Genomic DNA, 24171 nt, shown 5'->3' with positions numbered 1-24171 from the left:
TGTTAAGTGAGATAATGTATATTTGTAGTGTGATATTCAGCTTCTCTAATACCAAATCTATATTAGTTAGGAATCTCCAGAGAGACAGAACCAATAGGATATGTGTGTGTGTGTGTGTGTGTGTGTATATATATATATGAGAGGGGATTTATTAGGAGAATTGACTCATGTGTTTATGGTGGCAGAGAAATCCCATGACAGACCATCTGAAAGACTGAGACCCCAGGAAGCATGGCTCAGGCTAAGTCCAAAGGCCTCAGAACTAGGGAGAAGGATGGTGTAACTGTCAGTTTGAGGTCGAAAGCCTCGGCACCTTGGGGATGCTGGTGTAAGTCCTGGAGTTCAGCCTGGTCTGGCTGGAATGCTGATGTCCAACACAGCAGAATAAAAGTCTATCAGAGTTTCAGATAGTGATCAAGCCACCTTCTGAATTTATTCTCACTGAGCTTTTGCAAATTGGATGGTGCTCTCCAACACTGAGGGCAAATTCCTCCTCTTGTTCACTCACTCAAACACAAATTTCTTCTGGAAACACCCTCACAGACACAAGTATTGATAAAATATTAATTTAGATATTTTAGGTATTCCATAATTCAGCCAAGTTGACACCTAAAATTAAGCTCACAAGTCCACCCCTTGTCAACCTAGTGCTCATATACATCTCCTTAAACTACATGTTATTTCCAAATAAAGACAATAACAAGGTGATGTGATGGTTCCATCTAATGTGATGCAGGCAACATGATGCAACTATCCTGCATACAAGCGAAATGCTAATCCTTCTTCCAGAATTTAGCTTTCGAGATTTCAACATTCAGGATTTTAATCTTTCAGGGTTAGAGTTTGGGGGATTTTGGACTTTAGCAATTTAGATCCTCAGGAATTTTGATCTTTTGAAAATTCAATATTCAGGATTTTGGCATTTGAGATTATGTCTTTGAGGATTATTGTTGACATCTATATTTGAGAGCCCTAACACTGTATTTTCTTTTAGTTAATTTCCTTAAACTGACAAAGTAATATATGCCCATGGTAAATAAGAAGGAAGAGCAGAAAGGAAGATAATAAACAAACAAAATGAATGAATACATAAATAAATAATAAGATGCAGGTAGAGTGAGAGTCATATAGTTCTGTTAATGTAGAGTTATGTAATAATAATTCTTATTACTATTAGCACCAAATACGGACAAATCACTTAGTTACTCTTATGATTTTTTAATCTATGAAATAAAGAGCCAAACAAGTTGTTTTCAAATCCCTACTTTTAAAAATAAGTATTATTCATTATTCTCCAGAGGAAATTATCAAAAATCTTTTAAAAACTAGAATATAAGTCCTATGCTATATCAAAACTATAAGTAAGTAATTTAAATGCGGAGCCAATAAATAGATTTTTGGTATTTTTCAAACTAAGTGGATTTATATTAACATTTAATGAAACAGGTACACATATAGCTCAGCTCCAAAATGCCCATGAATTGATCTAATAAACAGAGAAAATGCTGCTTATAAGCAAATCACAATTCTCATCTTATAGTTACATGAGCTATTAAGAAATCATTAAAATAAGAACTGGAATAGTAAATGTTTTATTCAAATAAATTACCATGAATACACAATTGTATGATTAATTGCAAAAAAGGAGTCAAAGAGAAATGCAATTGAAATGATTCAACTGATCTAAGTTGCATTCCATTGACATCATTTCCCTGATTAAACTCTTCAATATTTCCCAATAAGCTGCAGACATCTAGTACATACATATGTAATATTACATACAATCACCTTTTTGATTAAATATAATTATATTCTATAATAATCTATGTCTCACTATGACTAAGTCATCTTCTACTATATAACTTTCCCCAGCAATGCCAGGACACAAATATCTACCTGTTTTAATAGCTACATAATATTTCATTGTAAGAATATTCCATAATATATTCAACCAATCTCTTGTTGATGAATAGTTTTAATATTTCTATGGATTTGTTTGCTATAACAACATTTCTGAGTAAACATACTTGAGTAGACCTCTTTGCACATTTTTATGACTATATCTGAAAGACACATTCCTATATGTGGCATTCCTGAGACAAGTGTTTCTTAATAAATTTTTATAGATATAGATTTAAAGCTGTATAGATATAGATAAATTGCCCTTCATAGTGATTATCCCACTAGCCCTGCCAAAAGTATTCAACACTACCATTAATACAACTGATGGAAAAAATGTTTTTCATTGTTTGGATTAGCACCTTTAAACTGTTGAGGTTGAGTATCATTTTATATGTTTAAAGGTCATTAGTGTTTAATTTTTCTTTGATTTAACTACTACAACAATGTTTTAAATTGTTCATCTTTCATCTTTCTTTTTTTCCCAAAACTGTATTATATTAAAGACATTGTATAATTTTTTATTATTCACTTTACAAATATTGTTTCTCAATTGTTATTTTGACTGTTTTGTTCTATGCAAACGTTTTAAAGAAATACGCAATTGTTACATATATTTTCCTTTCAGCTTCTGAATTTCAGGTCTAATTTTATTAAGGCCAAATCTCATTGTTCGTGTTTTGTCCAAGAAAATACTGGAAAACAATTGGCTTTCCAAAGCAGGATAAATTATTCATTTAAATATTATTTGTGTTATGTAGTTGCTTACCAAATTATTTTCTACATGGATTTTAAGTGCAAACCATTGCCCTACCCATTTTTTATAGCATTACTTTGTAATTAATAGCATCCAAATTAATCAATATTCCCAAATTTTAATTTCTCGGTAATGCTTATTTTGACAACTCACAGCAATTTTTTTCAAGAAGAGGTGAAACTTGAGCTAGTTTCCCCTTCAGATGCTGTTTCTCCAGAAATGTTTTATATCTCTCTGATGAATTCTTAACTTTCTTTTCTAAATCCCCAATATACATTTTCCTTTATGAAAGATCACTCAATTGTCACCAGACTTCAATGATATTATCTCAAAAATGACCATTATGTGTTTCCTGACACACCACAGGATAGGGAAACATGAAGTGCACTCAGGATTAATAATTGCTTCTTCATCAATCCATGTCTGCCACCAGGCAGAGACCTTGTTTTAATCATCACTGAATGTCCACAATACCTAATTAAGAGAAGCTGCTCAACAGATATATGAGCACAAAGTGAAGGAAGGAATGATTGAACACACTGGGATTTCATCTTTCTGAGCCTTAGTTCCTTCTACAAAACAGAAAGACTGGCAGAAAGAATAGTAAGATAGTAGATTTAATAGTGGTTTGAAAAATAAAAGATTCAGAAAAGTGGTACTTTCTCCCATAATTTTGTCTTCTTATTGAGGTATTAATTTGTATGTCTATTCCAGAAATCTCTTTATGATTTGGAAAGTCCTATGCATAATTTTGGCTTATTGAGTTCAATATGCATTTAATAAGCAAATATTCTTTTGTAAGATATGGAATATTGGAAATGCTGACTATGTCATACTGATTACAAGTATGAAATAAAATAGAGGCCAGAGGAAAATAATTCTCCAAACTAGAGAGAGTATTTTAGCTAATAAAATATTATTATATTATCTTTATTTTCACCATTCTCAGTATTATTGTGAAAAAGGCTTAGAGCTTCCATGAGGAAAGGCACTCTTAACTATAAAAGTCACACGTTCAATTTGATACATTCTGTGATTTCTTCCATAATTTTGTCCTTTCACTTATTTATTAATTTTTATGTCTATTCCAGAAATCTCTTGATGTTTTAGAAAATGTTGTTTGTAATTTTGGTTTATTTAATTCAATTTATCAGTATTATACTAAGTTTCATTCAATCTATGAAACAGGTAGATAGGTAGGTAGATAGATACTCATATCTAGATAAGGACATATTCAAAACATTATTGGACTTCAAATTCATTGCCAGCTGGAAAGGTCCATTTGAATCCTCCATTTAAAGGTCTTGCTTTTTATATGGGGAATTGAGGCAGGTAGACACAGTAATCATGCAGGGGAAGGGAGATTTGGGAGAAAATTATATAGTTTAAAAGGCAACAATAGTATGTATTTTAAAGCAATGTTTATATTATGTTTGTTAATTTTATTCTATTTCCTTGCAGGTTTAAATGTTTATTTGCTACTTGGCTACTGATTACAGAACACAAAATGAATAACTCAACAAACTCCTCTAACAATAGCCTGGCTCTTAGCAGTCCTTATAAGACATTTGAAGTGGTGTTTATTGTCCTGGTGGCTGGATCCCTCAGTTTGGTGACCATTATCGGGAACATCCTAGTCATGGTTTCCATTAAAGTTAACCGCCACCTCCAGACCGTCAACAATTACTTTTTGTTCAGCTTGGCCTGCGCTGACCTTATCATAGGCGTTTTCTCCATGAACTTGTACACCCTCTACACTGTGATTGGCTACTGGCCTTTGGGACCTGTGGTGTGTGACCTTTGGCTAGCCCTGGACTATGTGGTCAGCAATGCGTCAGTTATGAATCTGCTCATCATCAGCTTTGACAGGTACTTCTGTGTCACAAAACCTCTGACCTACCCAGTCAAGCGGACCACAAAAATGGCAGGTATGATGATTGCAGCTGCCTGGGTCCTCTCTTTCATCCTCTGGGCTCCAGCCATTCTCTTCTGGCAGTTCATTGTAGGAGTGAGAACTGTGGAGGATGGGGAGTGCTACATTCAGTTTTTTTCCAATGCTGCTGTCACCTTTGGCACGGCCATTGCAGCCTTCTATTTGCCAGTGATCATCATGACTGTGCTATATTGGCACATATCCCGAGCCAGCAAGAGCAGGATAAAGAAGGACAAGAAGGAACCTGTGGCCAACCAAGACCCTGTTTCTCCAAGTCTGGTACAAGGAAGGATAGTGAAGCCAAACAATAACAACATGCCCAGCCGTGACGATGGCCTGGAGCATAACAAAATCCAGAATGGCAAAGCCCCCAGAGATGCTGTGACGGAAAACTGTGTTCAGGGAGAGGAGAAAGAGAGTTCCAATGACTCCACCTCAGTCAGTGCTGTTGCCTCTAATATGAGAGATGATGAGATAACCCAGGATGAAAACACAGTTTCCACTTCCCTGGGCCATTCCAAAGATGAAAACTCTAAGCAAACCTTTATCAAAATTGGCACCAAGACCCAAAAAAGTGACTCATGTACCCCAACTAATACCACCGTGGAGGTAGTGGGGTCTTCAGGTCAGAACGGAGATGAAAAGCAGAACATTGTAGCCCGCAAGATTGTGAAGATGACTAAGCAGCCAGCAAAAAAGAAGCCTCCTCCTTCCCGGGAAAGGAAAGTCACCAGGACAATCTTGGCTATTCTGTTGGCTTTCATCATCACTTGGGCCCCGTACAATGTCATGGTGCTCATCAACACCTTTTGTGCACCTTGCATCCCCAACACTGTGTGGACAATCGGTTACTGGCTTTGTTATATCAATAGCACTATCAACCCTGCCTGCTATGCACTTTGTAATGCCACCTTCAAGAAGACCTTTAAACACCTTCTCATGTGTCACTATAAGAACATAGGCGCTACAAGGTAAAACATCTTTGAAAAAGAAAGAAGGTGGGCAAGGGGAGCTCGAGAAGAATAAAAGGGATAAAAGAGCTCCTAGTTTTAAAATCTCTGCCATTGCACTTTATAGTCTGATTACAAAACGTGCAATTCAGGAGCCCAGCAGTGACATACTTATCACGCCTAGGCTCCAGTTTGCAAAAATTGCACCTTATAAACTGTCAGTATTAGGAGCAATGAGACAATGAAAGAAACATGTTGGGGTTGTGGATTTAAGGAACAATCTACTCTTTCTCATACTCTCTTGAAGAAGGGCTTCTGAATCTACAATTTTATCCGTCTCTGCACAAGAGGAATAACCTTGTTCCTTTTTTGTTTCTTTTGTTGTTGTTGTTCTCATGTGTCCTTAAGAGAAGGAAATGTCACAGTTAAGCGGTAAACATGGAGACTTAACGACAAAGAAATAGGCACTATACAATAGGGAGGTAAAGAAAGAAAATCAAAGAAGAATGCAGAAATCGTCTCCAGAGTGTTAAGCCTATTTTATTCTTTTGCTATGGTTCTATTTAGAGGATTGCAATGTAATAAATGCTTATTTTTTGCCTTTCTTTTTCCCACCATGAGAAGAAAGCAAAAAAACAAAAACCCAAACTAGGTCACACTGTTTTTCTTCTTGTTATGCCATTATTTTGTACATCCCTGTTCTATATTGTTTATAGGCAAAACCTACAGGACTTTTACTATGTCCAGCCAGAAACAGCCATGAAAATGGACATTTCACCCCTCCTCACTGTGTCCTTTGCATTCGTTGGGGGTATCAAGGCCTATAAGGATTGAGTACACTTAGGATCCTATATGCAAAATGTTTAAACCAATCTGATTTTCTCCTAAATAGCTTTTATTTCAACAGAATGTCCTACCTGAAGCATAAACATGTTTAAGAAACCAAAGTCGTTGTAAAATTGATGTTTCATCAAATTAAAGAAGGGTCAATCTAGTTGGAAAAAGTTTATTAAAATCAGATGAATTTTAAGATTAAAAATTAGATGTTTAGGACATTCTATTTCACGCTGAATCTGCCTGACCTGTGTATGAAATGTTAACTTATAGAAAATCAACTCCTGACTTTGTCAGCAGAAAGGGATGCTGTTTTATTTCTTTGAAATCCTAAACAGGATTGATATACTCAGCACCAATGATTTCTGGGTCAGTCCCTAGAGAATAGGACCTGCTATCCAATGCCTGCTAAAGGATGATATTCAAATTATAATCAAATGAGGTTGTCTGCGATTATCCATGACCCAGTAAAAGGGGGAGAAAAAGATATTTTAAATACTATTACTGAAACAATTACATATTCCATATTCCTCAAATTGTTAATTCTCCCTAACATTATTTAGCTTCAAAATTCTCTCATCAATAGAATTATAGTAATCTTTGTGACAGAAATGTAGTGGCTAACTAAATAGAGGCCAAACGAACTCACAGAATCTGACAGAAGGATTGTAGGCGGCTGTTGCCATGCCACGTCTCACCATCTAATTCCAGACCATAACAATCATGTCAGTAACTATTATCTTAGTGGTGGCATTATATAGAATCTTGCCATGTAGAAACTTTTTATTTGGTAGTCTAAATAAATATAGGATTAGGATTATACTGATTCACGTATAACTAGTTATTTTTATCCTTTATATTTTTCTTACACGATTTGCTGTAGTTTTCCAATGAGATTTACTAAAAATGTCTCACTCAATAGGAATCAAATTATAAATGTTATTTTCAAATTTCATATTTTGGATTTTAGATTTATGATATCTTGTCCAGTAGTATGAATGTTAGTTACATGATAAATTTGACAATATTAGACCTATCGCTTATAAGAGTTATTTTGAATGATTAGCCTCATTGATGCCACCTCAACAATTTGGAGAGTTAAGGGGGAAAAAAAGCACAAAGAAAAAAATGACAAAAAAGTTGTAAGTTAGTAAGAAGCAAATTGACAGCAGTATTTATATTTGATTATCCTTTGTAAAAATATTTTCCTGTTTAAATAACTTCAGTCATTAGCCCCCAAAGTAATCTTCCATCTGTTTATATAGATTCCGTTACCTACAGTTACTTCAACATGAACTTTTAGATTTAAATTCATATTTATGTTCACATTCTTTCTTCAAATGAATGAATCAATTGAGTGGAAATAACATCAAGACAATGGGCTCCTCGACTTCCTGAAAACCAGAGAATTGACTAGCCAAATATTTCCCTTTCTAATTTATTGTATTATTATGATGTAGATTTGGCTTCAGTTGGGAAGAACCCTTTGACGTCAAGGATTCAGGATTTCGGGTTTTTATTTGTTTGCTCTAGCAACACAATTCACCATGAGTCAAGCTGCCTTTGTATCCACTACCCTTGTATCCCCCCTTTTCTTCTCTCTGTTCTTGATCCTTGCCACAGCCACGGCAACCTTATTGAAAGAGAAACTGTCAAGTTAAAGAAAGAAACTGAAGATAGACTGACACCATGGAAACTGTCAAACAATCAGAAAAATGAAGGAATAAGGAAAATGATAGATGATTGGAGAAATATGGAGATTATATTCAAGGATTTTTATTAACCACTGCTGGATTTTTCTGTTTCAGTGGCTCTCAGAGACAATTCCCCTCCCTCTGACAGGGGACACTTAGCAATGTGTAGAGACATTTTTGGTTGCCACAGCTGAGAGGAAGGCTAATGGTATCTAGTGCGTAGAGGCTGGGAATGCTGCTAAATACCCTATCATGCACAGGACATTTTCCCCTACCCCCTTTAAACGAATATTATTTGGCTCGAAATGTCACTAATGCCAAGGTTGAGAAACTCTTGTCTACTTTAAGGGATTTCTAAAGCTTGCCTCTTATTAATGGGAAAATAATCCTGCATTATTTTTAGAATATCAGTGCAAATTGCTCACCTGAAAAGGTAATACTCACCAATCATGTATGAGGAACACTTTTCTCTCAAGTCTGGTGTGTCAGTCACAGATTGGGAACTCAGGTCACATCTATATATCAAAACTCACCAGATTATGCATATAACCCACCTTTTCCCCAGCATCTTAATGTTCAATTATGATTGCCATAAATCCAGTCAATTGAGGTTGCAGTAGTTGGCCATCAAAATATTTGTAGTTGATATGGTCAGTTTCTATTGGAGCTACAATTTTTCTTTTCAAATAATATTAAGAGCCTGTCTCAGAAACAATATCATTTATCTTTTGCATTTACTGGAAAGATGAATATCTGTAAGGTCTTTATTTCTTCTCTCCTCATAGCAATAATGCAGATATTCCAGAGTGATCTTATAAGAGGAGATTAATATGGAAAATGTCTGTTCATTTCTTGGAAAAAAAGAAATGACTTCCTTTTTACCAGTTCATCATAATTTAACGCCAGCTCCCAAGTATTAGACACAGTAATCAATATGAGAAGCCACAAGGGAAAAACTTCCTGGTTTCAAATGTACAGGCTGGAGGGTCAACATACTCCTGTTCTTTGTTCATCCATTGCTTTTTTAATCCTGAAGATCTGACTGGGAGAGATGGGAATTCAAAATGATGGCAACAATTACTCAGCAATGCAGTCTGTTTTTATTTTCTCCTACTTAATTCATTGATAGTTTCCTCCCTCACCCCAGTTTGATAATATCCCTTTCAACAACCATAGCACCGGTGTTGCAAATAGATTAGGAAAGCACCCAAAGCTGGATGAAATTGTGCAAAGTGTATTCTCAGCATGTATATTCAATACCATGCCTCTTAAAAATGCTTCTCTTAAAGGGTGCACGCTGTAGCATGAAATGTGTGCATATTTAATGTATCTTCCTGGAATATGCTATGAGCTAAATATATATATATATATATTCTATAAATAAATAATAAAAATGTACAATAGAAATACATATTTCTGTATGCAAATAAATATATTATACACAAACTCTTAATATGCAATATGGTATATGTTGCTTCTGAGTAACAAAAGTTGATTTTTATATGCCCAATTTTCAAAGAAAATAGTATTTGCATTTGAAGGAAGGGATTTAAGAATAACCAGAATCTCATATTAAGATTAAACTGTTTTATGATCTTTAAGAGAAGGGCCCTGATTTTAAATCTCTATTACAGGAATAAATTAATAATTTTTCTGGTATCACTCCATGTGACAACAATGCTTTATTCGCCTGTGCCCCTGACGGGCCTTTTCTGACTAGAATCTTCCCAGCTGGTACTGTTCCAACAGCTGTGTTGATCTCATGTCTGATTACTTGATGAGGTTGCAACCAACCCTTTCTCATACAGTTTCACTCTCTTCCAAATTAACTGATTTTAGTGGAATAAAAAATAATCATACTGGGAGAAGAGGATGACCTTCAGAATGTTTTTTATTCTGGCAAACAAGGTAAAATTTATATAAGCACCATGTTTTATAAACCACTGTTTCAATTTGGGTCCAATACAACATTTCACACATGAAATTCCAAAAATGTTTAATGAAGTAATGTATAATATTAGGCGTTTCTGCATGAAATTTTAAAGTGGATAGTTTTTTTCTAAGTGGCCTATATTTTCTCAATAGCAACACTCTTCCTTTCCTTGTTTTCGTCTCGGCTACCCGTGTTTCCCAGAACATTTGCACTGATTCATTAGCACGAATCTGTAGTTAGCTAATACAGTTTTGATATTAGTTGACACTGGACATGCAATTCCAGGACATGTTTACATTTTAATATAAAAAGTGTAAATACTGAACATTTAAAGGATTACTATTATACCTTTTAGATACCAAGTCATGCAGTGGTAATATTTTTAATTAATTCATTTTTTTTTTCAAATTTTAAGGCATAATTCTATATCTATTTGCTTTCTAAATTTTACCTGTGACACACTTCACCCTGTGAATTGATGTCTTTGTCTATATCAGAGTCATTTCTAGAAAAAGAAAAAACATTTGAGTGTTATATCAATTCCTATTAGTTTTATATTGTTCCAGTGAAGTGTTCTCACTTCATTTTTGCGAATTTAAATTGAATTCTATATCGATGAGTTTCAGATGCTATTCCTGACTAGATGATTGCAAATACCGAAACAGCAAAAACATCTTGCCATGATTAAGGAAGAATTTTCTACCTCATAACATGTTTCCAATATTTTCTCTCTCGGGAAGCTTTTAGTGCCATGCTCTTAACACCAGGGATTAAAAATAACCATATTGATAAATTTACTTGAAGAACCATTAGCATATTGTCTTACTTTGTTTTCTGTTGATATAACAATATTTGAGACTAGGCAATGTATAAGGAAAAGAAGTTTTATTTGGCTCGCGGTTCTGGAGGCTGGAAAGCTCAACACAGGGCTGTTGTACCTGGTGAGGGCCTCATGCTGCACTCTAGCATGGTGAATGGAATTACATGCTGGAAGCCTGTGCAAATGGCAAAATACAAGGGACAACCTCACTTTATAACAACCTACTTTTGTGGCAACTAACCCGGACCTGCAAAGAATGCATGCTCTCTAGAAAAAGGACATTAATGTCTTCAGAAGGGGGGACCCCTCATGACACAAATATCTCTTAAAGTTCCCACCACCTCTCAAAACTGTCGCACTTGGAACCAAGCCTCAACATGAGTTTTGGTGGGTTTAAGCCATACTCAAGCCATGGCACATATCACAGTTTAAAGACAAATACAATAGTTGCTGGACTTCTATCTATGATATCTCCACTAAGAATATATTTTAAAGCATATATTTTTCTATGATCACCTACATCATGTATTTTTCCATAGACTGTGCATTTAAACACATTCTTTTTCTTTTCATGAGTATTAAGAATGAATCATTCTGCTCTAATGTTGTTTAGAATTACTGGCAAGTAAAAAATAATTGCATTTAAGAAGTAATCTATGAACATTTCTCTCCTTAATACACACACACAAAGAAACACACAAAGCATACATACTCAGGTACCTAAACACACATGCCCATGCAAATATACACACATGCATATATACAAACACACACAGTCTCATCCTGTCTATCTTGACAGTGCCTAGAGGCATAACATTTCTACTACTTCCAGAAGCATTTGGAATATTACTAGAGTGGGCATTGAATGCTAGAGTTCAGCTGAGGGGTGTTGAAGAAAAAATTCTGCTTGCTCCTCTTTGCTCTATGATCAGTTCACTGCAAAGTTCTCTAAACCCATTAGAACCATATGAATGGGTTTTAGTTCTCTGACTGCCACCAACAGCCTTCCAGTTGTCTGCAGGCCATCTCTTCATTTCATATCAGTGATTACATGGAGTCATGGTTACAAAACATATTTAGATCAGAGAAATATGTTATAACACGTACGAAACATATCTGCAAATTCGTATCTTCACAATGGGTATCCTCAAGCACTATGCTACTGTATGCGATGGTACTTTAAATGTCAGCATAACTATTTAGAGTGCTGAGGAGAGGAAAACCTGATGCTTTCTCTGCACATTTCTTTCAAAAATCCCTCTCAGACTTTTTTTTTTTTTAGGCATATAGCTCTTTGTGCTTATGGAACGTTTAGAAATTTAGAAATGAAGCTTACTGTGAATCTGCAACAGATGACCAAATGGTCAAGATGTCATGTGTCTTGAGTTAATAAACAAGAAAGCCATGTATGCATCTTCCATCTTGCAGGAAAAGTAGGATTACCAATCTGCTTATTTTTTATTTTCTTGGTCTCTCACTTCTAAAAATTGTTAATAAAGAAGTAAATGAAAGTAATTTAAATATCAAAAACTAAGTGGTTGAATAATATAATTTCTTTTTTTGTCAGTCCTACTAAATAACCTGCATAGAAAATATAACCTGAACGAGTTTGTATTTAAGCAGAAAAAAATCCATGAGAAATAAAATTAAGAATGAAACAGGAATGATAAAATATGAAGTACTAGTGAGAAAAGAAAATAAATTATCCTTCAATTCTCTCAGATGAATAACAAATGCTAACAGAATTTCTTTTATTAAATCTTTATTATTATTTATTATTTTGGAAAAATAAAAAATATTTTTTTATTTTTTCTTATGTCCATTTTTTATTATGTTTTTTTCTTATGTCTACTTACTTCATCTCTTTTTAGTATCTTTTTATCTTTTAAAATGTTGTTTTAAAGGTAATTTTTATAAATGTTTTGAGAGGCAAACACAAAAATTGCTATTCTTCTGAAGCTTACTTTTAATTTGTGTTGTAGTTGACATTGCTACTTCAGAAAGCATAACCAATTTTTTTTAAATACTGTCATGCATATTTTAACAACAGGGATGCATTCTGAGAACTGCTTCATTAGGCAATTTTGATGTTGTGTGAGCATCCTAGCATATACATACACAAATCTATATGGTATAGCCTACGTATTAGTCAGGGTTCCCTTAGAGGGACAGAACTAATTACATATATATATATATAAAGGGGAGTTTATTAAGTCTTAACTTACATGATTACAATGTCCCACAATAGGCTATCTGCAAGCTGAGGAGCAAGGAGAGCCAGTCCAAGTCCCAAAACTAAAGAACTTGGAGTCTGATGTTTGAGGGCAGGAAGCATCCAGTATGGGAGAAAGATGTAGGCTGGGTGGCTAGGCCTGTCTCTCTTTTTCACATTTTTCTGCCTACTTTATATTCACTGGCAGCTAATTAGATTGTACTCACCAGATTAAGGGTGGATCTGCCTTCCGAAGGTCACCGACTCAAGTGCTAATTTCTTTTGGCAACACCCTCACAGACAAACCCAGGAATAATACTTTGAATTCTTCAATTCAATCAAGTTGACAAGCAGTATTAACCATCACAGCCTACTACACACCCAGGCTATATGGTATAGCCTATTGTATACTGTAGTCTGGACTACAAGCCAGTAAAGCCAGTAACTAATGAATGCTGTAGGCACTTGTAAAACAATGGTATTTGTGTATCTAGATACAAAATACCATTGTGCTATACAAAAAGTACAGTACAATTACTGTATTATAATCTTATGGAATGGTGTCCACTAGTCATAGGTGGACATCATCTTAGATGCAGTGTGTCCTTGAACAAACATTGTTAAGTGGCACATGGTTGTGCAAGAAAACTGCTGATAATGACCATGCGCTAAATATCAAAACAAAAAAACAGCAAAAATATGGGCAAAGGGAAAAAATATACAATGAAAAAGCAATTCTATGTATTTAATGACTGGCATTTGTAATTATTTCTGAACAATATGCACCAATTATCTCTTTGGTCTCACAGGCTCTAACAGTTTGTTCATAGGGTGGTGGACACTGTCCCATGGTCACCTTGTGAAGTAATCAAGACTTTTCGGTTTTAAGACAGATCTGGGCATGCACAGTGAGCAGCTGAGAATGAGTCATGATTAATGATTGGTCGTAAATCAAGAAATTAAAGCCTATCGAGCCCACTGTTGGGTACATAATATATGAGGAACTCTACACTATCACAGACTTGAGAGAAAGGAATGAAAATAAAATTATTAAAAGTTTCAGACATGATGAAATTGGGAGCTAAAGTTTATGTTTTGTGTACGCATATCTACTTGGAAGCAAATTTAACAAACAGTATTTCTTGGTCATGTACAGGTGAAATGCTTTATGTAAATGACAAATTAGGATTATAAGGTTACATTAGCTATAATCATTTCTAAAAACTTGAATGACAAAGGAATCTGTCATCTTTCTTATTTGTTTCCACTACTTTGCTTTTTTATGAGTAAGCCATGTAGCATTCATTTGAGAGAAATACATGCATAGTATAGAATCCTAGTCTTTAAAAAATTCTGTAATAAAAGACAGCTATTTAAATGTATGTGAATTCCAAATCGCACAGGTTACTTAAGATTGAAAATGTGCATACTAACGAAATTGAAGAATGTTAGCATTCTTTTAAAAATATGCGTTTTATATGCTACAAATGGTATAAAGATAATTTTTGACAGGATCTTTAAAGTTAATCCAAATTTATATATAAATTGGATTGGCGATATATATATATATATATATATACACACACACACACACACACACACACACATATAGTTTTACTATCAAGTTCATGTATTTTTATAAGTGTGTTTAATTATATATATGTTACACATTTTATTTATAAAAGAGAAAGAACATGTTTAAAGAAATAGTACTAGGAATTTAATGGAAAATGACTTGCAAATTCAGGGAATGAGGTACGTACCAATGGAAAACATTCAACATACCAAAGGAGTATTGGCTCGAGTGTTGATGATGCATATATACAAAGACATTCCAACTTCCAAATTCAGTGCTGAGGAAACAGTGGTGGCAAGTCTCAGAAAGAGTTGAAGAATAATATTTACATGCCGTGTCCTTAGATGTGTTTTGCCAAACTATATCTCTAAATAAAGCCTTCCACCAGTCAGAAAATACAACAAATACAACAATAAAATATTTTGTGCTTAAAAAAAAAAAAAAAACACAATGATTCATCATGACCAGGCATAGTGGGTCATGCCTGTAATCCCACCACTTAGGGAGGCAGAGGCAAGAAGATAGTTTGAACCCAAGAGATCGAGACCTGCCTGAGCAACATGGTGATACCTTGTTCTCCACAAAAAAGGGGGGAAAATACAAAAAAAACCCACTGTAACTCCCCTTATCAAATGGTTCATCATGTTCAGAATATATCTGTGAGTATCTTGGAAATCAGACTCTGGGTACTTCTGACTAGTCTTTAAGAAAGACTGTCAATGAGTATAAGTTTCTCACTTGATTAAGTACTAATTTCAATATGAATTAGTGGGAGCTCTGGCTCTACCCTTGAAGACTTTTCTTTTTTATTCTCTTTGAGATGGAGTCTCACTCCATTGCCTAGGCTTGAGTGCAGTGGTGTGATCTCGGCTCACTGCAACCTCTGCCTCCTGGGTTCAAGTAATTCTGCCTCAGCATCCCGAGTAGCTGGTATTACAGAAGTGTTCCGCCACACCCTGCTAATTTTTGTGTATTTTTAGTAGAGACAAGGTTTCACCATATTGGCCAGGCTAGTTTTGAACTCCTGACCTCGTGATCCACCCAACTCTGCCTCCCTAAGTGCTGGGATTACAGGTGTGAGCCACTGCACCTGGCCCAAGACTTTTCATTTTGCTTTCTCTATCTACTAGTTGGAAATTGCTTGGGAGTACTCTACCATCTGCTCTAGATTTCTGGCATTCCTAAAGTGTTGGATAGATGGACTCTAGTTTGCCCAGGTTTTTAGACCAATATTTAGTGGACTAGATATGTCAGGAAGCATTCCTGTTTTTGTGTACTTTACACAAATAATTGATTTTAAGACAGATACCCAATATGGTTTTTCTCTCTCCAAAGAAGAAGCAAGTCAACACCCACAAAAAAACTCCTATCAAATGTTCTCAAGTGTACACAGGTCAAGAAATACCATGGTGACTTGGCTTGGAGCTGACTATGTTCTTGTCAATGAGGTGGTAGCAATTCCAGCCCTAGGAAGCATTCATTCAGAAGTATTTTTGTGCCCAAGTTTATGTTAAACTTAGATTCATTGAGTCTTGAGGTTGGTTACAGCCTTATTTATCACTTATCCCCACTTTCAAAAGCAAATGCTCTCTATAGACTCCATGATGGTCATATTTTGCTTCAGCCTCCCTGGAAATCAGCAGTTCAACTTCCTTGATGCTTCACGTTGGTGTCTGTCTCATTTCATTATCCTCTCCTAAGGTGATCTCATCTACAACCTCAGCGTTTATTATTATCTTAAATGTGACAGAACATAAATCTTACCTCCATCCCAGGCTTCTCCATGGAACACCAGCACCATCTAGACTATTGTCTACCCACCTCAGCACCTCTCATGGATTTCTCACACTTTCTCAACCTCAACATGTTCAAGGCTTACCTTCCTGATTTCACCCACAAAACTGACCCCATTCTGCTGTTTTCTAACCTATCTTCTACTCAGTTGCACAAAATAGAAACCAAAGCATTACCTTTGACTTTCACCTCTAATGATACTTCCAGTCCTCCCAATTTTACGTCATAAATATCAAATCCGTCAAATCTGTCAACTGCTCCCATTTCCACTAATACCTCTACACAGTGCAGGTGGCCTGATTTTGCCACATCACCTCTGACCCCATCCCATATGTTTTCTATACTGAGACCAGAACAGTCTTCTCAGAAGGCAAATCTGCTTCAAATCTATGGGTGATTCTTTCCTTGGCCAATGTCCAGAATTCTTTATCTGGCCTAGGGGCCCTTCATGACTGAGTCCCTCCTTACTCCCCATCCTCACCTCTCACCATGCTCCCATGTGATTGCATAGCGCCTGCCACATTGCCACAGCCACACCTGTCTTCATCATGCCCCCACCCTGCCAAAGAATCTTTGCACATGCACTTAATCATACTTTGCCTAGAAAGCTCTCCTCACCCTTCAATACCTGAATAACTCCTAAGTATCCTTTGCATCTCAGATCCAGGATGAGACTTTCTGGGATACCTTCCTGACCTTTCTGACTACATCAAATCCCCACTATAGCTCCCATAGCAGTTTTCATAGCTGAAATTTTATTTGTACATGCTAGATTATTTGAATAAATTTTTGTCTCTACCTATAGAATATGTGCTTTGAAAGTATGAAGACTGAGGCAGCCAGATCACCCGAGGTCAGGAGTTTGAGACCAGCCTGGTCAACATGGCGAAACCCCGTCTCTACTAAAAACATAAAAATTAGCCATGTATGGTGGCGCGTGCCTGTAACCCCAGCTACTTGGGAAGCTGAGGCAGGAGAATTGCTCGAACTAGGGAGTCGGAGATTACAGTGAGCTGAGACCATGTCACTGCACTCCAGCCTGGTGACAGAGCAAGACTCTGTCTCAAAATAAATAAGTAAATGAAAATAAAAACAAAAATAAAGTACAAAGACCAGGTCTACATTTGTTAACCTAAGACAGTGCCTTATACATGGTCACTCTTCTCTCATTCTCTAACATTTTTTTCTTTACTTTCTAGATATTTAAATTTGAGGAAGTTATTTAACTTCTTCATGTGTAAAGAGAGTCCATATTTATATATACATAATATTGCTATAAATTATATATATTTATACAATCACTAATTTCAGGATTAAAAGTAATCAGAGTTTGAAAAGCTCCTAACAGAGTGCCTGACAAAGAGGTATACTCAAGGTTGTATAACACTTACTGTCGTGGAAAACTGTAATAGAGACTAAAGATTCCCGAGCTTTTAGCCTTCACTCTGCAGAGTCCTAAGTGTCCTGTAAACCCAGCTGGTGCTTTTCTGAAGTGAATAAGACTTCCGGAAACCTGAGACCATTTCCTCAGTACAGAAAATGAACTATGAAATACCCCAGATAGAATACAATTATTCTTTTCTTTTGAGACATTGCTCAAATCATTTTAATGTTTTGCTTAAATAGTCTCGCATATTACAGTAATAAGGTTATTGATATCTTACACTGTTCTAGCTCATTTTACATTCCAGGCATTTTCTGAGATCTGGTGTTAATCATATGAGAAGTTTTTGTGCTCATTTTAGAGATGAGGAACTGGAAGCTCTCAGAGATCAAGTAATTGCCCAAGGTCACAGATGCATGTGGAACAGCCAAGACTCAAATCTAAAAGTGGTTAATTATGCAGGAAGCACCTGAGAAGAAGCTTGACCTGGTTTCCTGGATCTAAACCTCTGGGAAATATGTATACATCTATATATGAATAATATATATATATAGGTAATATATATGTACATACAATGTATATTATATATTTACTTATATAATACTATATATGTATAGTATTCCTATATGAACACCTCATTAATATATTTTTTTAGTATTTCTATTCATGTTTTTATTGTTAGTAAAACCACGGTACATTTACAATAAGTGACAATATTATTGTACAGTTAAAGTATCATACAATATTACCGTATTATTTTATTGCTAATTTCTTTGTACATCCAGCTCAAGCAGCTAGTTGAAATATTTTCCAAGGGCTTTTTTTTATTTGCAGCCCCAGGGGCTTTTCAGGTTGACCCCAGTGACGCCACCTGAAATACCTGGGACTTTGGTGAACAAATAATTTCCATGGTGCAGCCAGACAGCTGAAGAAGCTGCAGCCAGACTGGCTGTGCTTGATGCTCCCCCAGTGTCTGGTCCATACATATGACAGGTGTCTGAGAGAGCTTGGCACCTGCAGAATTCGAGGGAAATGCCAGAATGGGGACACAACAAAAAGGGTTTCTTCTCCCAGCCCTTCTTTTTCACCAGTACCGTGTCCTTTATCCCCTAGGGCTGCAGTCCCTGGTGAGAAGTGTTTGCCCAGCTCTCAGTCCTCCATTAAAGGAAACTTCCACTTTGGAGACTTGACCAGGGAGCTCTGCTTCTTGGACACACAAAGGCAACTTAAGTTTAGGCTCGAGGTTCCCCCCTCTTTAAACCCTCCTGAGCTTCTTACAGTTAAAGAGCTTTTTGAAATTTCTATTAGCAGATACTCTGACATTAGTCTTTAAATAGAACCATTCCTATTAATCTCAACCAAAACCATAGAAACCATTGTTAGTGGAACAAAATGACCCTCCGTAAAGTGCCTACCAATGTATACATTGAACTTCACACATTTTACCCAAGCTAATCCTTACACCTACCCTATAAGTTGAACACTATTATCACCTTTTTCAAATAAAGGATATCTGATTTGGAAGTTAAATGAGATGGCCTCTATCACTTTTATTTCCTGCACATAAGAAAACAAATCGTTCTTTTGTATTTTTTAAAATTTTAATTTTAGAGACGGTGTCTCACTATGTTGCGCATGCTGGCTTCAAACTCTTGAGCTCAAGTGATCCTCCTGCCTCAGCCTTCCAAGTAGCTGTGACTGTAGGCACATGCTACTAGGCCTGGCTTGTTCTCTCATATTTAAAAGCACACACTCAGGCAGTAGAAAATTAAGGTACTAACAATACAGTTCATATGTGCTTACAGTAGAGGTTATCGTATCTTCTAATCCTTATGAGTGGGAGCCTATAAGGCAAGCCTTTTAGGAGTTAATCTCAGAAACAAATGCTACTTGGGGTCATGCCAGTGCAGACTAGTTGGCTACATTTTCCCCTTGGGGTTGGTTGGGGCCAACCATGAGATCCAATGGTTTTATTTTTTTATTTACTTCAAAATAGCATGCCCACTCAAATGACTACTATACTCTCTTTTCAAAATAATTTATGAATCATCAAGATCTGATATGTTAGATAGAATCCAACTTGCTAAAATTAAATTCTTTCCTTCTATTTTGTGTATGTGGTGGAGGGAGGAGGGTGAGAAAATCAAAGTCATCTTTAGAAATATTTTAGGAGAAATTCTGATGAAGCTGCTTGAGGATTTCAAATTAAATTATTGAATATGAAAGCTGATATTTCCTATAGAAAAGTAGTGTTTTCAATTTTCCTTATTCACTCTCAAGAGCTCTAATTATATTTCTTACATGAACTGTCTCAAGAGTCAACAATTTTTTGATTCAAAGGAAAATCAAACTGCAAGAAAAAGTCAGATTGAAGAGACAGACTAGAGCTAAGGATTATAGCAAATTATAGACTTCCCATTAATAAATGACATAGAGCTAGAACAGATAGTTGAAGGGAGCAATACAAAGAGATCTGTTCAGGCGAGGGGTTGGCTTAGTGTAGGAAGCACAGTAAAATACTTTATCATCAGTCATTAGGCAGAGTCTTTACATCTGGACTCCAACATTATGCAGCAAGGCATGCTGAGCATCTTTCTGCAGCCCCTCCTGCTCCACTGTGTTCTCCATCCTGCTCCGTGGATTTTGGGAAGCTGCCCGGTATGCATTGCATTAATATGCTCCTTCACCATAACTAAAATTTTTCCTCTAATTTTTAGTTGGGGTCACTCACCACAATTTGGCTGTCCCCTTCTACAAGAGGCCAACAAAGTGACCTGCAATCTGGGTCCAGTAACTTCTCCCTCCCTTGGCCTTTCAGGCTGAAGGGTGATAACAGCACTTCCCTGTTACTAGCCCCAGCATCTTGCACTGTTTTCTTTTGTATGAATTTCCTAAACACCATCCTCACCTCTGTACCTTTATTTAGCAGTGCCTTTATTAAACTTTCCTCAAAGCACTGATTCTGAATGGCTTGTTACCTACTGTGTCCTTAGGTAATAAACTAGTATTGTTTGTGAAAGTAGAAAGCACAAGATTCTTTAATTTCCACGAAATGTTTAAAAGATAATTTAGGACTCCAATTCTGAAGTGATGGATTCAAAAGCCAGAATATCAAGATGAGCACAAGGACTAAGAATTCAGAGGACAATAGAAAATTAGACATCTATTTTAGAGCTGCGACTTAATTTGATGGTTTAACCAAACCGACCAGGAGCCAATTAGTACAAATTCTTCCATTTGTTCATAAAATTGTTTATTCAGAAAACATTTATGGAGTGAAAATGATTTATCTGGCTCTATTCTACGGGTTTGAGATCCAGAACTGCACAGGGAAGATGCAAAAAGAGCCATCACTTAGTCCGCGTGACTGAAGCCGAGTGGAGGTACATAAAGATGATTTTAAACAAAGTGTCACAGTGTTTATTTGGAAGACTGTTTTGAAATATTTACTCATTATTATAATCTAAACTCAAATAAGATGAACATATCTTCCCAAAACAGTAAATAACACGTTCACTCTACATAAATAATATCAATGAACAAAATGAAAACAAAACATAAATCAACACTCCAATTTTTTAAGACATTTACTATTGTTCTAAAATTGAGCTCTTTTGATTGGAAAATTAAACATAACAATAAAAATCATTAGAATCACTAAGAAATCCAGAGTTTGAGAGTTTGAAGTTATTGCATTATATAAGCAACAGAACTAGCTCCTGTACTAGGCAGGGGCATATTTATTCTCTTTATCTGAAGGCAAGTAAGATCATCTCACTCCTCTGGAATATTTGGAAATGTTTCGCAAGTTTGGCGAAGACTCTTACATTATTTAGATGCCAGTTATCTGTGAGATAAACTTAAGTATTCTGATATTTTGAATTTCCCTACTTCTTGTTTCTTGAGTTTTTGGCCTCTTCATCAACAAAAGTGTGAATTATAATGTTTCTTTATAAATCAAATATAACAATGTGTTGTATTTTGTATGTTATTTCATTTGTTCAGAAATGCTCAAAGTTTAGAGGCTAAAAACACATTAAAATGTCCGCTTACATCAAGAAAGATAAAGTTCTTTACAGACACTGCCAGTTACAGAATATCTCATGAATTGAGTGACTATCATTATTTGCCTCTCTTTGTAATATCATATATCTGAGAAAAACACTTCAAAAACTTAAGCCTTTTTTAATTTAAAATCTAAATGTATAGAAACTCTGGAAGATAATCCCGGAAGTACCATTCTGCACATAGGTCATGGCAAAGATTTCATGAAGAAGACCCCAGAGCAATTGCAAAAACAATTCACAAATGTGATCTAATGAAATTAAAGAGATTCTGAACAGCAAAATAAACTATTAACAGAGTAAACAGACAACAAACAGCATGGGAGAAAATATTTGCAAAAGTCTAATATCCAGAATCTATAAGGAACTTAAGCACAGTAACAAGCAAGAAACAGCCTCATTTAAAAGTGGGCAAAAGACATGAAAAGGTAGTTTTCAAAGAAGACATACATGCATCCAGCAAGCATTTGAAAAATGCTCAACATCACTCATCACTAGAAACATGTAAATCAAAACCACAATGAAATACCATTTCATACCAGTCAGAATGGCTATTAAAAAGTAAAAAAGTACAGGCTCACAGGGTTGCAGAGAAAAAGGAATGTTTATACACTGCTCGTGGAATGTAAACTTGTTCAGCCACGGTGGACAGCAGTATGGAGATTTCTCAAAGAATTAGTGAGAAATTCCAGCTACTGGAAGATGAGGTGGGAGGATTGCTTGAGCCCAGGAGGTGGAGGTTGCAGGATCTTCCCACTGCACTCCAGCCTAGGCAACAGAGCAACACAGACACCCTGCCTCAAACAAACAAACAAACAAACAACTTAAATAGAACTACCGTTCAACCCAGCAATCCCTACTGGGTAAGTACTCAAAGGAAAGTAAATTGTTCTACCAAAAAGACACATGTACTTGTATGTTCATTGCAGCACTGTTCACAATAGTACAGACATGGAATCAACTTAGATGCCTATCAGTGGTGGACTGGATAAAGAAAATGAGGTAGAGCATATATACAATGCAACACTATGTGGTCATAAAAAAGAATGAAATCATATTCTTTGCAACAACATAAGCGAACCAATGCAGGAACAGAAAATCAAATACTGAATGTTCTCACTTATAAGTGGGAGACAAACATTGAGGAAACATGGACACAAAAAAAGGAAAAATAGGCACTAGGACTTGAGGGTAGAGGGTGGAGGAAAGTGAGGATCAAAAAACTACCTGTCAGGTATTATGCTTATTACCTGGGTGATGAAATGTCTGTACACCAAATCCCCGTAACACATAATTTACCTGTACGGCAAACCTGCACATGTACTTCTGAACCTAAAATAAAAATGAAAATCAAAAAAGAAAGTTACTCTTTGGGAAAGGGTCAGACACAAATGCTAGATCACATAAAAAGGAGAATTGCTTTTTAAAGAGATGAGTTACTAAAAAAAAATTAAGGCCTTTATATTGAAAGTAGAAATCACAAAGAAAAAGATTTTTGTTTGTTTTTAAAAACTTTAAAAAAAATTGTTATAAAATTTCCTTTAACAAAGATAAAGTCAAACTAGAAATTATTTGCAATGTACGTAACAAATAATATTAAGGTCCTTAAAATATAGATTTTGCAGATAGCAAAGAGATAAACCACACAAAAGATTGATAAAATATATGAAAAATTGGCCCTCCAAAACTAGACATGTAAAGACTATTAAATATAGAAAAGTTTATATTCTTATTATCAATAAAAATGCTACTTAAGGCAATAAAGATATTCCATTTAATATGGTAAATTATTGTATTTTTTAAAAGGATAATTTCTAATTTCACTAAAAGTATGAGTTATTTCCAGACCGCTGATGAACTTGTGAGAACACATGGACACAGGAAGGGGAACATCACACACCAAAGCCTGTTGGGGGCTGGGGGACTCAGGGAGGGATAGCAGGGGGTGGGGAGAATGGGGAAGGATAACATTAGAAGAAATACCTAATATAGATGACGGGGGGATGGACGCAGGAAACCACCATGGCACATGTATACCTATGTAACAAACCTGCACGTTCAGCACATGTACCCCAGAATTTAAAGTATAATAAAAGAAAGAAAAGTTTATATTCTTATTATTAATAAAAATGAAATTTAAGGCAATATATTCCATTTAATGTGGAAAATTATTGCATTTTTTAAAACTACAATTTCTTTTTTTTTTTTTCCCATTTATTTATTTTATTGCATTTTAGGTTTTGGAGTATATGTGAAGAACATGCAGAATTGTTGCATAGGAACACACATGGCAGTGTGATTTGCTGCCTTCTTCCCCATCA

General features: G+C 35.6%; 1 protein-coding gene across 5 annotated transcripts in view; it reads left to right on the top strand.

Moving 5' to 3' along the window:
• The window catches only part of CHRM2 (cholinergic receptor muscarinic 2), a 147288-nt gene extending 137768 nt beyond the window's left edge, over positions 1-9520 (top strand). For all 5 annotated transcript variants that reach the window (XM_017504306.2, XM_017504303.2, XM_037729858.1 and 2 more), the window contains one exon: positions 4118-9520. In XM_017504306.2, the coding sequence (XP_017359795.1) occupies positions 4164-5564 (1401 nt within the window). In that variant the 5' untranslated portion in view covers positions 4118-4163 and the 3' untranslated portion in view covers positions 5565-9520. The remainder of the gene's footprint in view (positions 1-4117) is intronic.
• Positions 9521-24171: the final 14651 nt, after the last annotated feature.

Source organism: Cebus imitator, unplaced genomic scaffold (assembly GCF_001604975.1).
Source record: "Cebus imitator isolate Cc_AM_T3 unplaced genomic scaffold, Cebus_imitator-1.0 Scaffold319, whole genome shotgun sequence".
NCBI lineage: Eukaryota > Metazoa > Chordata > Mammalia > Primates > Cebidae > Cebus > Cebus imitator.
This window is presented reverse-complemented; position numbering and strand designations above follow the sequence as displayed.